General features: G+C 42.5%; 1 protein-coding gene across 2 annotated transcripts in view; it reads right to left on the bottom strand.

Moving 5' to 3' along the window:
• Positions 1–443: 443 nt before the first annotated feature.
• The window catches only part of TP73 (tumor protein p73), a 527,553-nt gene continuing 514,830 nt past the window's right edge, over positions 444–13,166 (bottom strand). For both annotated transcript variants that reach the window (XM_085608849.1, XM_085608848.1), the window contains 3 exons: positions 10,746–10,878; positions 6,484–6,577; positions 444–2,558 (listed from right to left, as the gene is read on the bottom strand). In XM_085608849.1, coding sequence (XP_085464975.1) covers positions 2,235–2,558; positions 6,484–6,577; positions 10,746–10,878 — 551 coding nt within the window. In that variant the 3' untranslated portion in view covers positions 444–2,234. The remainder of the gene's footprint in view (positions 2,559–6,483; positions 6,578–10,745; positions 10,879–13,166) is intronic.

Here is a 13,166-nt window from a genome sequence, read left to right as displayed (position 1 = left end):
GTTTTCTCTTCTCTTTTTTCTTGATACACAATGATGAACTAAAAAATGGACTGCATTACATTTTTTACATTGTGTCGTCACGTATTGCACCAAGTACCTTCTCCTTTCATGTTTCCTGTTTTGCAGTAATGTTAATGGAATTTTCTTGTAATTTTCTCAAGATTACACAGTTTCTTAATATTTTTCCTTGTGGACTTTCAAAAATGTTACCTCAATGAAAATGCCTTTTAAAAAAAATATGATTACATCCCCCATGTTCATAGGGGTATTCGGGGCAGCTCCTGTAGCATTTTTTATTCTTCTGCCAACCCAATCAACACATTTATTTAATATGCTGATAAAGAATGATTTCTGGGACATAGAGAACTACCTTGCCATGCCATATTTAAGGCAAGAATAGAACCTAAATATATATATATATTTTGTTTTTTTATTTATTTTTTGGCTGACCCTCACCTTTAACTACCAGAATTTCCTCTCCATTCATCTGTTAATATTTACAGTGTTCATTTTTGGAAGATGATCTTGTCTAATATAAGGGAGAGAATTTTTGCCATGAGGTTCTATTGTCCTCACTGCTCCCTGTTGTTTCTGTTTTAGGGATTTCATGCCAGAATCATTTTCAACCAGAGACACATCTTGAACACAGAAGCTTCAGGTTTATGGCTGACAGAGAGGTTAAGTTGATAAGTTGAAGTGATAATCTTTTGTATTATTTACGTCAGGCACAAAATCCTCCCCCCCATGCACCCACTTTATACATATACAGAACAAAACCACTAGCTGACCAGCTTATTAAATATATACAGTCTCTACCTCAAAACACTATCCTTGCATCTTTAGGTGCCAAGCTTTGCTGAGGATATATTTTTAAAGGCGTTTAAAAATGAAGCAGGTTAAAAATTGTGGGGTCAACAAACTTGATTGCCATGGTCCTATGGCCTCGTAATCTACAGCGTTGAACCAGTGAGTGCACATAATACCTGCACAAACATACACACACACATAGCATATTTACACACATATGTACAAAGTCCGGCATCTGCAAGCCAAGTTGCTTTTCTACTCCACAAAGAACTGAAACACACTGAAAAATACTTTTTGGCAGTCCACCGGGGCAAATAAGCCCTTTTTTTCATCCTGACAGGTTTAACTTTAACAGCCCGTAGTGGATGTTGGAGACTTTAACCCGTTTTATTTGTGTGTCTGAAAACACATGTCATCCTTGGGCCACTACACTGGCTCAAAGCAAAGACTTTGGGTAGCATTAAAACAAGAGAAAACCTGCTCATGCTTACATCACGAGGGGTGCTGGTGTCATGAAGCAAACATCTTCAGTATGTGGTCAGCTGGAGTGGTGTATTTCCTACAGCCCCAATGCACAGATGCTACACCATGGTGACAGATTTTGAGCTTTTTATCATTTATCGGGTATTTATTTTGCCCTCTTAGGTTAAATGACTCACCATAATATTAAATGCTCTGCCCTGCCACGACACCATCAAATGCTGATCACAACCATGTCATGATGCCTTTGGAAGTAATGCAGGCAATAGGCAAAGCCATTGGCAGCAATGCACACAGTCAGTCAGGATGTGGTTGGCAGTGCACAACCCTAATGACTTACCAATAAAGTGAGTATCAAACCTCCCAGTAAGTCATTGGAAATGGTGGCCATTCCTACCAGAAATCAATTGAAAGTGGTCCACCATACAGCCATTGGCAATTATGCATAACCCTGCCACACAACCATTCAAAGTGGTCCACCACATTATTGGACCAACTTTGGTGTAAAACCACATGAAGATCCTATTGAAAGCGATGCACAGCCCTATCATATAGCCATTAGAAGTTGTGTACATCTCTACCTCAAACGTTATGCAAGATATGCTCAACCCTATCTTGAAACCATTGGAAGTTGTGCACACATATATCCCAAAATGTATGCAAGTGCACACAACTATACAACAAAGGTATTGGAGGTGGTGTGCATAAGCAACATGAGTCCATTGAGAGTGGTGCACACACCTGTGGAAAACAATTGCAAGTGGTGTCTAATTAGACAAAATAACCAGGTTCCATCTCAGTAGTGAGTTTTCCATAGAGTCTTTTGTGTCTCAGATATTTAAGGCTGTAAACACGTCTTTCTGATTCATCTTTTTAAATAAGAGTTTTGCTTTGTTTCAGCCATTCCCTGCCCATTATTCTCAGATTTTAAAATAAATATATATTTGTTAGTTCATATCATTCTCCGAAAACTCTTCTTTTATAGAATGTTTGCGGGATTTGCAGTCAGGAAGATCAAACCCAAAGTCAGTCCACTCGTCAGCACCGTTCCGGTTGGGGATGGTGATGGTGTGGCGGACGCGGAAGTGCACAGCCTCCATGACTCGCTGGCGCTGAAGCTCACCAGAGCTGCCAATGGAAATGGTGGCGGCATTGCTACTAGAGCGTATCAGCTGCTGGCCACCACCATAATCATGGTTTTGCTTCATCTCCTGAAGACCTCTCCAGATGGTCAGGCGGTATTGGTCAGGGATCTTCAGTGCTCCAAGATCCTGGAGAGCAAGGCAACAGCAAAAGCAGGGTTAGTCATGGCATGGGCGACATCGATGGAGATCAGGTTTCAAGTGGCCATTTGACCATGCAACCAACATAACTGTTGGACCTCGCTTCACAATTTGTTTTTTCTCAGTTTCTGCTTATGATCATAGCTCAAAGAATATCAAGAACATGAAGAGCAAATGAAAATGAGGAAAAACCTATTGTATTGCTCAATAGAATCAAAACTATTTCCCAAGACAACTGTCTCAGAACCATTTTTCAAGGACATATACCAAAGAATCAAAGAATACAATCACATATGCTACGGGCATGCAATTTCTCAGAATGAAATGCTTGAAACCACAGATGGTCTCATTTATGAGGTCCCTAGCATCACTTTTGCGCTACCAGAGAATCCCTTTTTTGACACTCTGGTGGCACAATGTGCCACAGTATATTTACAAGGCCACGCAAAGCTATTTTGCATGGCTTTTCATGGCCCTGTGCCTATGTGCCCCTTTTTACACAGAACACTGCGTGAAAGGTGTATTCCATGGGTGTTACTGTGGGTGTTCCCATGCAACACCCTTGGAATCTGAAGCATACCCATATTTAAGAGGAATTGTAAACCTCAGAATGCGTCAGATTCTAACGCCACCCACGGGGTGTTCTTAAGGAGGGGTAACGAGGAGAAATATCCTTAATTCTCCTCGTTTTTCCCTCCTTCTATATGTGTTGCAGAATGCAGCACACATACAAATAGGAAAACACCTCTCATGATTGTTTTTGTGCAGGATGCTGTCCCTTTCAGCACAAAAACAATTACATCTACAACGCAAAAACCATTGCACCATTGTGCATGGGTGCCTGTGTTGGCACACGGCAGCCCATTGTGCGTCAGCACAGGGGGAAAAGGACTGGAATGCACCGTATCTTATAGATATCCTGAGAGGCGTTTTCCTCCTTCTTTTTGTGCTGCAGAATGCAGCACACATAGAAAGAGGAGAAAACAAGGAGAAATAAATATATTTTTCCTTGTTATGCGTCACCTGGGGAGACATAGCATTTTGATGTATTGCCGGGTCTACCACTAATGGTAAATCTGGGAATGCGCCATAAATTATGGATGGATGCATGGGAACACCCACGCGCCACCCATAAAATTCCTCCCTGCCACAGATGAACGCAAGGCAGTGACTTGCGCTGCATTGCGCTGCTCTAGATTCATCAAGCCATGCAGGGCAGCGCACAGTGGCCTTCAGTGGCTTGATAAATTAATCTCACTTACGTTTTGCGTCAGCCTTGCGCCCCCATGCGTAGTGCATGGGGATGATCTGGCCCAGAATTCTTTGGCTGAATTTGAATGTATGATGTTCATACTTTTCATTTTATGAGGGATGAAATGCCTCAATAAATTGCTTTATAGGCTACTTACCCAGTGCTAATTTTCTTGGTGGATAGAGAGTGCAAGATTTTGGTTCAAGTCAAAACTTTAGTGTTAGCAATTAATCACTCCAAACCATGGAGTCTACCAAACTTCCACACACATCATCAGCTACTTAAAATTCTAAGGCATTTCTGAGCAGAGAGCAATCTTTTTTTCATTTCAAAGTCCTCTAAACCAAGTGATGTTACAAATTGTGATGTTTCACAAACTATTGTTACACTTCTTGTGGGCAAAGTTATTTGTAATGGCCTTCAATATCCAAAACTCAAAGTCATCCTGAATTACTCAAGCAGAGAAGATTACTTATAACCGGGGTACAGATATGGTAAAGATTGCCCATATTTCATTTTCCTCAAATGCAAAAGAATTTTCTACAATATGACCTTGGTCAGATGTGAAAAGGTGTGCTGAAAGTTACGTAACATCAATTTGATAGTATGTCTTGAGACAGGACACATACTTTTGAATAAGTAGCCATAAGGTGATTTATTTTTTAAGTCTTTTTTCTGGGTGCTGCTTCACTGATATCTCAATCAATGCAACCTAGGAACGTTATCTTGTTGGTTTATCAGCCTTAAGTGGATACTAGGGCAATCCCCACTAAATAAAGAACAGCCTTCAGTGCAACTCCTAATCCATTTCACTTAATATTTAAATTGATTTAGTTAAATTAACACTTCATAATTGTTTCAAACCTTTGCATTTTATGTTTAAAAATATTTAAACAAATATTTTTTAAAATTTTTGAACTTTTTGGTCAATGAATGTCAAAGAACAATTGTTCATTATGCACACTACATCAATGATGTGATTGTCTTCAGGAAAATAAATACTGATCCCAATCAATTTCATTTTTAAAGTAAATGTATTAAACTCCAGAGTGATTTTTTTTAATTAGTAAAAGATCTTGGTAAAGGCAAGTAACAGTCGCATTTTGTTGTTAATGCTGCTAATTGAAAACAAAGCATAATGTTTCGCTGGAGAGTACAGGCAAAATTGCCGATGGAGCTGGCAAAGTTGCATGTACCATGCCAAGTTGGCATACTATAAAATGTAATTACTCGATAGCACTGCAAGGAATCACAGAGATAGTGAATGCTTTAAATCCTACCTGATAAAATGTATTTACCTGTTGAGCAGGCTGTTAATAACATACAAAGGTGATTTGAGCAACACATTGGAGCAAGGGATTTGGGACTATCATTAATAAAAAGCAGTGCCTTTGAGATACTTTACAACACCACTTCAAGTTATTTGGTGAAAAAAAGCCAACGACCTAGATGTAATTGGCAGAATCTGGACAATTTCCAAGTATCCATTAAAATCATGTGGGAATATTTCATTTGCACCTGCAACCAAGGAATTCAGAGGATGCTGATAGTTGCAGATTAAATCATGCACAACCACACACACGCATTCCAAAAGATTAGACAAGATATCATGGGTCAGTGTTTCAGCGGAAAGACAACTCAGTGTGTAGCTCTTGGTAATGCTTTATGCAGACTTGCAACAATTCACTAACAATGTTAGTTGTTAAAATGCTTAGTTCTAATCTACATCTATCCAACTGGTCCCAGTAACCAATGAAAAATCAAAGTTCTAACAGATTAAACCATAGGTATTTTAAGTGGCTCCTTGTGGGTAAGGGGCGGACTAACCTGAGTATCACAGGTCTGGTTTAAACTAAAACTGGTGAAGGATGCCACAATGTGTTGACATCTCTCTTGCTATCAGGTAAGAGCACAGGCTGAAGTAAATTTAATTGGTTTATATCCCAGCCTTGTCTTTATGACTTGATTACATTTTACTATGCCACCATGTATGGAAGTAGTTTTTCACGTTCTTAAAAAAAAAGGTGAAAATCTTTGAACGCCATACTTAATGAGATGCCAAAACATCCAAAGTTGAATGGTTTGTGTCAAATGATCCTGACCACCATTGTAACATGACTTTAGCGTATCCCCCTTTGAAACCCACATGTAATAAATTGTAATTCATCCTTTGCTTCCTCTTCTTGTATGTTATAGTGCAATGCCCAAACAATTCAAGCTCAAATGTCTGCATATCATATTAAATATACCCTAGACTGAAACTTGGAGATTGATACTACAGGTGAGAGCCAGCTCCAGCACATTTGATGACACACAAAATGTGGAACTTCTGCAAAGGTGTTATGGGCGGGTATGCAGAGTTTCCTTGGGCGGAGGCTTTTTACAGTTGATCACTGTTCCTTTCTGGTCATTGATTTCAGTCAACTTTGATAAACCAAAAACTATGCCTTCCTGCATGAATGTGTAAAGTTTGTTGTGTAAAAAATAGTTTTGAGATAAAATTTCTTAAATCAATAAATGGATGAGAAATTGTCAGAAAGTTAAATGAATAAATTTAGCCAGAGGAAAATGTTACAAAAATTGATTTCTGCCCAGTCTCTGCCTGCAGAGATACATATCATAGGGTCAAACTGCAAAACAAAGCTTCCTGATGCCATTTACCTCCATGGTTAGGTTCTGCAGGTGGTAAATATTCTGTAACCCTTGTGATGTGAAATATTCGATGCAGTTTGGGCACCCCAATCCTGTCAAAAAACTGCAGAAAAGAAGAGGATTGAAAATAAGATGTATTAACTTGTCTGCTCGTGTCACAGTTGCTGACGAAATACATACAGACGTCTTCGAAAGACAAATGGTGGTGTTTTTGGGCAACCATTAAAGTTGTAAGACGTTGATGATTTGATCCAACGTGAGTCACAGTGCTGGTGTGGTGTTAGCTGAGATGGTTTCTACATTCGTTTTGAATCCGCATTCTCAAAAGTGTACTGCTGAGTATGTACATGGTTGTCCCTCCCATAATCGTTATGAGACATATTACATCCCATATTACATATTAACTACAACTCTTTCCATAGCAGAATGAAGGCAAAGCTAAAAGGGGAGTGCGCTGTCAGTGTTTCCTACATAATTGTTTTTTTTGGGTCCTTTATTAGTAAAAGTGCAGCCTGTGTCTCATCCTTTCATCACCCCAGAAAGAACAGTCAATTATGGAACGAGACATATTAAGTCCACATCACCTAACTAGTAAAGGAAATCTTTTGGACACATGACTCTGCCAAAGGTTTCAAATGCATATCAACAAACTAAAATGTAGTAGTCCCAATAGTGCTGGCTGCCAGTGACCCCAACTCTTTCCTGAGTTTTGGATATGATTGCACATGCGTTCTCTCCGAGGGATGTGCATTTAATTTGGTAGGTAATGTTCCTTATGGACAAAGGATAGGGACTGTATCTAACAACAGTGGTTCTTACTGGCTATGAGGTAAGGTTTGTATTTGATTGAAATGTTCTTTGTTAGGGATGGGAAAAGGTTTGTATCTGAGAGCAATGTTCCTTGTTGGCCATTGGGAAATGGTTGTATCCGAAAATGTTCCAGTTGACCATAGGTAAAGGTTTGCATCTGATGGCGATGCTTCTTGTTGGCTATGAGGAAAGGTTTTACGCAAGACTGCACTGTCCCTTATATAAGACACAGAAACACTGGATTCTTGTTTTTCAAGAATTGAGTTTGTATTTTGGATGTTTACCAATGGTATCTGTGGTGAATCTGATATTTTTAGGTCAGTTAAAGTTACGTAGCTTGCCAGGTCAATAGATTTTTACAGAGGGGAAATCGACTAAGGCGTGGCTGGGAGCTGATTTATAAACTCCTTGCTCCTCTGTCCAGTCCACCTGTGGTTAACATCATGCTGGGTCCCCTGCTGTGGCTTAGTAGGAGAGTTTCTGTGTCAATAAAGCAGACACAGGTCTGCTACGTGGTCATTTAGTTTGTTCCACGGAGGGAGGACTGTCTCAAACCACAAACCAAACTCTGGACTAGCAGACATGGTTGACAGCCTATGGATACACTGTGGGAGGGGAGTTAAGGCAGCTGCGTGGGGTGAGACAGCTGGCCCTCCACATTTGGGAGACCCCCACAGAAGACTCCTGATACTGAACGGCATTGAGCGGCTTCGCTTTGCGAGGGCAAACTGTGCAGCACCCATTAGTTGCAGCACGCTGCAGCGTCCAGTCACAGATTTAGGGCTTCATTCACGAGGAAATGACGCAGCGCTGTGCCGCAAGCCATTTTGCTGCACCGTGGTACATCATTTTAAAAGCACAGGGATGGGCTTTATTAACAGCTATATGGTGCACCCCTGTGCTCTCTCCTGCACCAGCGCTAAACCAGAAGACATGCGCCAATGCAGCCACCCTTGCAAGGTGCAAGGGTGCCTGCATTGCAGGGATGATTGTTGTTATGCGGGAAGGACACCTTCCTGGTCAAAAACAATCTGACAGTGTTTTCCTCTTTCTATGTGTGCAGCACACATATAATGAGGAAAAAACGAGGAGAAATACAAGTATTTCTCCTCGTTGTGCTACTCTTACACTTCCCCATAGGAGGCAAAGGATTATGACAAATTCCCAGAACTACAAAACGTTGTAAATCTGGGAATGCGTCAGAATCCAAGGGTGTTGAGTGAGAACACCCACAGCAACACACATGGCACGCCCCTTTCAGGCAAAGTAAAGCATGAAAAGGGGCCATATTTAAAGGCCATGAAAATCCAAGCAGGGTGGCTTTGCATGGCCTTGTAAATATGGGCCAGCCCACTGAGCCACCAGTGCGTCAAAAAAAGTGACGCACCGACGGTGCAAGAGGCTTGTAAATAAGTGTGCAAGAGCCAGAGATGAAAACCTCCTTCTGTGCTAGCAGGCAGAGGAGTGGTTCTGTTTCCTTAATTAACAGTCTAATGAGGTACATGCATCAGAGGTTAATGAGCTAAAACATTACTCTATTATACTTAGTAAAATACTGGAGCTGTCAGTGCCATGTTAATGACATTTGTCAGACCACGTGTTATCAAGATAGTTTAATGGGGCTGTGAGCTAAGGCGTTGCTGCATTTTCACGGGAAGCATGACCCGTGATTTTTCAGAACTTTTTTAAGTCGCCAAGGACATCCAGCACACACTCTGCCTCTTAAAATTACAATATCTTTTGACAGGACTTTGGAAATGTTGGCCTTGACACAGCTTATGGAACTGCAGTGCCTCACATTCTATGCAAGTAAAGTTAATCGTTTAAATCCCAATGTTCAAAAATCACAAAATGCTTTGGGGAATATCGTTTTATTTACATGTGCCATGCATGGCATATTTCCAGAATGGATTTTTGAATGTTTTTTCGTCAATTGACTTCTAAACGGTGTTTCTTCCTCTCATTGCTGCTCTCGTGGTCACCTGGCATATTTGGAATACGTGGTAAGTCCTTTGCCCAAGGCTAGCTCTGTCGTCCCCTGACTGGTGAGCATCATGTGGGTCATTGCAATTTCGAGGGTGTATATGGAGTGTTCAAGTTAGGTCACGATCATTGAACCCTGTTTCGCCTGCAGGCTAAAACCATTTCCAGAAAGCATACTGGTTGGGGCTTGCCGGTGAATGGTCATACCCCCAACTCTCTGACAATAAAACATATGTCCTGTAATCCACTGTTCTCTATAAATTAAAGACACTTAGGGGACGATTACGATGCAGCCTAGAAAGACTGACCGATGGTCGGAGCCTTTCTGGCCCGCATCTCGGTTTAATTTCCGACCGCCGCTTTACAATACTGGCAGTCGGAAACTAAACCAGCCTGTCATTCCGGCTGGCTTCTGACGGGCTCAAAGTCGGAGGCTGGCCGGTAATCCCAAAGGGCGGTCTTTCCGCTCTTGGGATTACGATGCACGGTTTCCGGCAGGCTGACCATCCTGGCCTTTCCGACATGGAAACTCTGTCAGAAAGTGGGTTTGAAGGCCCCTAGCAGGGCCCCTCTGTGTGCGCAGCCTCCGGCTGGGGGCCGTTGGAGCACATATGGTGCCCCCCTGTTAATTCCTGCACCCTATAGTAGGCACCTTGAGTTGCCTGCCATGGGGTGCAAGGATTAACACTACCTCCCATTTTCCCATGGGAGCATGTACTCTGGCCAGTTTACAGCTGTAATACATGCTCCCATAGGAACATTTCAGAATGCAAACGAACAGTGTTCCGTCGGATCCTAATCAGGAGGTCGGGACCGCCGACAGAGGTCGGTCGGTCTCAGTTCCGAGATGGTGTTGGGTATACGTGAGTCCGCCCGACATCGTAATAGGCCCCATATATCAAATAGTCAGACATATTATGAGTTAGATATTCGAAGATATTATCAGGCAATCCAAGGATTAAGCTCTCAAACAGATTAGCCAGTAGCAATATGAGAAAATGTCATTTCCGGTTATGTCCTCCAACAGGCTGCAAGGGCTGTGGCAGAATCAACCATATTTCCGGTTGGTAGAAGGCGAGACAGACCCAGTCCCAGCCCTCACAGGCAGCTCTTCAGCCGGGGCAACCTTTTATGAAACCCATGAATTTACTGTACCCCTGACCCTCTGTATTCCTGTAAGTCAACGGTTTTGGAATTCTGTGTAGGTGTCCCGTCAGTGTGTTGTATTGTGTTGTCCTTGTGGTGTTCTAGAGCACCTCCCATGGGCTCATACTGTAAGATTTTAACTGCTGGCACGTGTTTTATGGCACTAGGCAACTTGACATTTGAGTGGAAGTGTTGGAATGAATTTCTCAGATTTCTCAGTTGTCACAGGTGACCAGTTGCTACCTTCTTGGTTAGAGTAGGGGTGAGGGCAGGGGAGTAGCGGGCACAAAGCAGAACTACAACACGTGCATCACACATCACATCACTTCTACCTGACCAGGCTGGGGTCTGCGTTGTAGGGCGGAGGCGGGGTGCAGTGCGAGGCAGACACCATCGATTGAGACGAGTGGCCCCCGTTCATGTCTCCGTTCGACTGCATGGGGTGGTTATTCAGCATCCCAGGTCCTGAGAACAAGAAGAAAAGAGTTAGGGTGCGGGTACCCATGGAGGTTTCTTGAAAGGGAGGAAACACTCAAAATTCACATTATGGAGATAAATATTTTGGCGATGGTGCATGTATTCATAGTCAAATTTAGGTACGTATTAAACATTTTGTCCAAACCCTCCGTGTTCCTCTAAGTCAGTGGTCTCCAAACTTCTCACTGCTGCCCCCCCCCCTCCTTGTAAAAAATGTTAACAATCCTCAGGCCCCTCCTCAATTTTCTCACAATTATTCTGCTAAATTGGCAATGTTTAAATATGTCTAAACATATTTAAACATTGCAGTTTAGCTATGTTACCCCTTTTTAGGTCGAGCCTGAGCCAGCGCGCATGCGCTGCTCTGCGAGGCTTCTTGTGTTTACTCCGTGTGGGTCTGGCTCGTCCCACACATAAGATTGGCTTTTGCATGTGTCTTTCAATAATGAAAGCACGCAAATGGCTAAAGGCGGGCGCATGCCTCACCTCTTTTTTAATGTCTACTACCACGGCATTTTGCTCTCGGGAGTGGACAGCGGCGCGCAGGGAGGCAGCTGCATTCCTCGTGGGTCAGGTTACCATGCTTTCTCTTTCGTTTGTTTTAGATTGTTTTCTATCAATGTTCCACAGCAACTGCACGCAGAGGTTTTCTGTGAACAAATAAACACTTGAGCTTGGGTGCACCACTCGGGCAGCAACAGGCCGTTGGAGTGGTAAGAAAGAGTACTCTTCGCAGTGTCATCAGCAGCATTTTGTAGATGGTGACCGAAATTGTTTGTGAAAAACCACCTCGTGCCTGCAGAGAAGTGTTTTTTTTCCTCTGTGTTGATCATGTACGGGTATAGAGAAATAAAGGCAACGGAGAAAGCAGTGCCATGGGTTTAAGTCAGATTTATGAACAGCAAAGTTTACAAAATGCTGGCTCCGATTTTTTTCACAGAACCGGGAAGCACTTAGACGACATATAAGTGGCATGATGACGCTATACAAATACTGTTAGTTTAGCATACCGTGTACTGTAACGTGTATGAAACACTACAGCGGTTAATTTATGGCCAGTACCATACATTAGTATATGTTCAGTAGGCGAAATGACCATCGGGAAGTTTGGAGGAACCATTAGACTCCTCTCAACACAGTTTACTCTCGAGCGTCCGTTCCTTACGTGGGCATATATCAAAACCAGGCCATAACTTTAGCCAGGCGACCAAGCTCTCCAGCTTCCTCAAAGAGCCCCTCCCTGACCGGCTTTTGAACTCAACAGCTGCACTAATTAGATCGTACCACAGAAGCCGGCCACGGATGCTGCAACAAGTCAAACAAATGAAAGCAGGGATCGGACGGGAAAAGAAAAGGGTTCACTCCCCAATTAAGCCCCCTACCAGGAATGCTAACACTTGTGTGTTTCAAGATCTGAATGACAGAATGGTAACGGCAATTAAACGAGTACGGTAAGGGTGCTGAGTGGGTTTTAACACCCCAATGTGTGAAGATACCTCAAGGTGCTGTTTTAACTGCATTCTTATGGGTAATTTTATACTGTGTGCAAGGCGGGCGCGCAACGCCCATTGGGCTCAGAGGGCTTCAGCCCCCTCAGACAGCTTTCAGGGCACACACACAGACAGTTTTTCAGCTGCCAGCCGCACCCGAGTACTTCACAGGTCTTTAAAAGACCATTCACTTGTTGACGAGGCTTTTTTTTTCCACCCCTTCTTAGAGCCCCTGCATCTCCACTCTGGCTATGGCTGGAAGAATTAGCCCCCCCCCCCGAAATTTTTATCAGCCCCCTCCCTCCCCCCCTGAAAATTGGCTCTAGTTGCGCCACTGGTGAAAGGCAGTGTACTGCTTCGTAATGCTTCTTGGTGCACATAGAAAACAACATCTCAATGGAATCGAAATGTCTGTGGGACTGCAAACACTTCTGTATAGCGCCACCATGGCATATTTTTTCCGGTAGTCTGAGTAACTCCATAATGACCTGACACGTTTTGCACAAGTATCTGTTCTTGGGAGCTCCTGATTAACAAGTGTATGAGAAAATGCTTTTTTTTGCCTGTGTCAAGAAATCATTGATTTTTTTTAATGTAATTTAATTGCGAACGAAGTCATGTTATCATCAATTCAATTTTATAGCTGGTTTACAACCATAAAAGTGCATAAATATATAAAACATCAAGATATGGCATGAAAGGAGATTAAAAGGCACTATTCCAAATAATACATAAAATCCACAATCCAACATAAAACATTTTTTATAAATCCGCAGCGGAGTTATG

This window comes from Triturus cristatus, chromosome 1_2 (assembly GCF_964204655.1).
Source record: "Triturus cristatus chromosome 1_2, aTriCri1.1, whole genome shotgun sequence".
Lineage (NCBI taxonomy): Eukaryota > Metazoa > Chordata > Amphibia > Caudata > Salamandridae > Triturus > Triturus cristatus.
The sequence above is the reverse complement of the archived record's forward strand: the minus strand, read 5'-3'. Positions and strand labels throughout refer to the sequence as shown.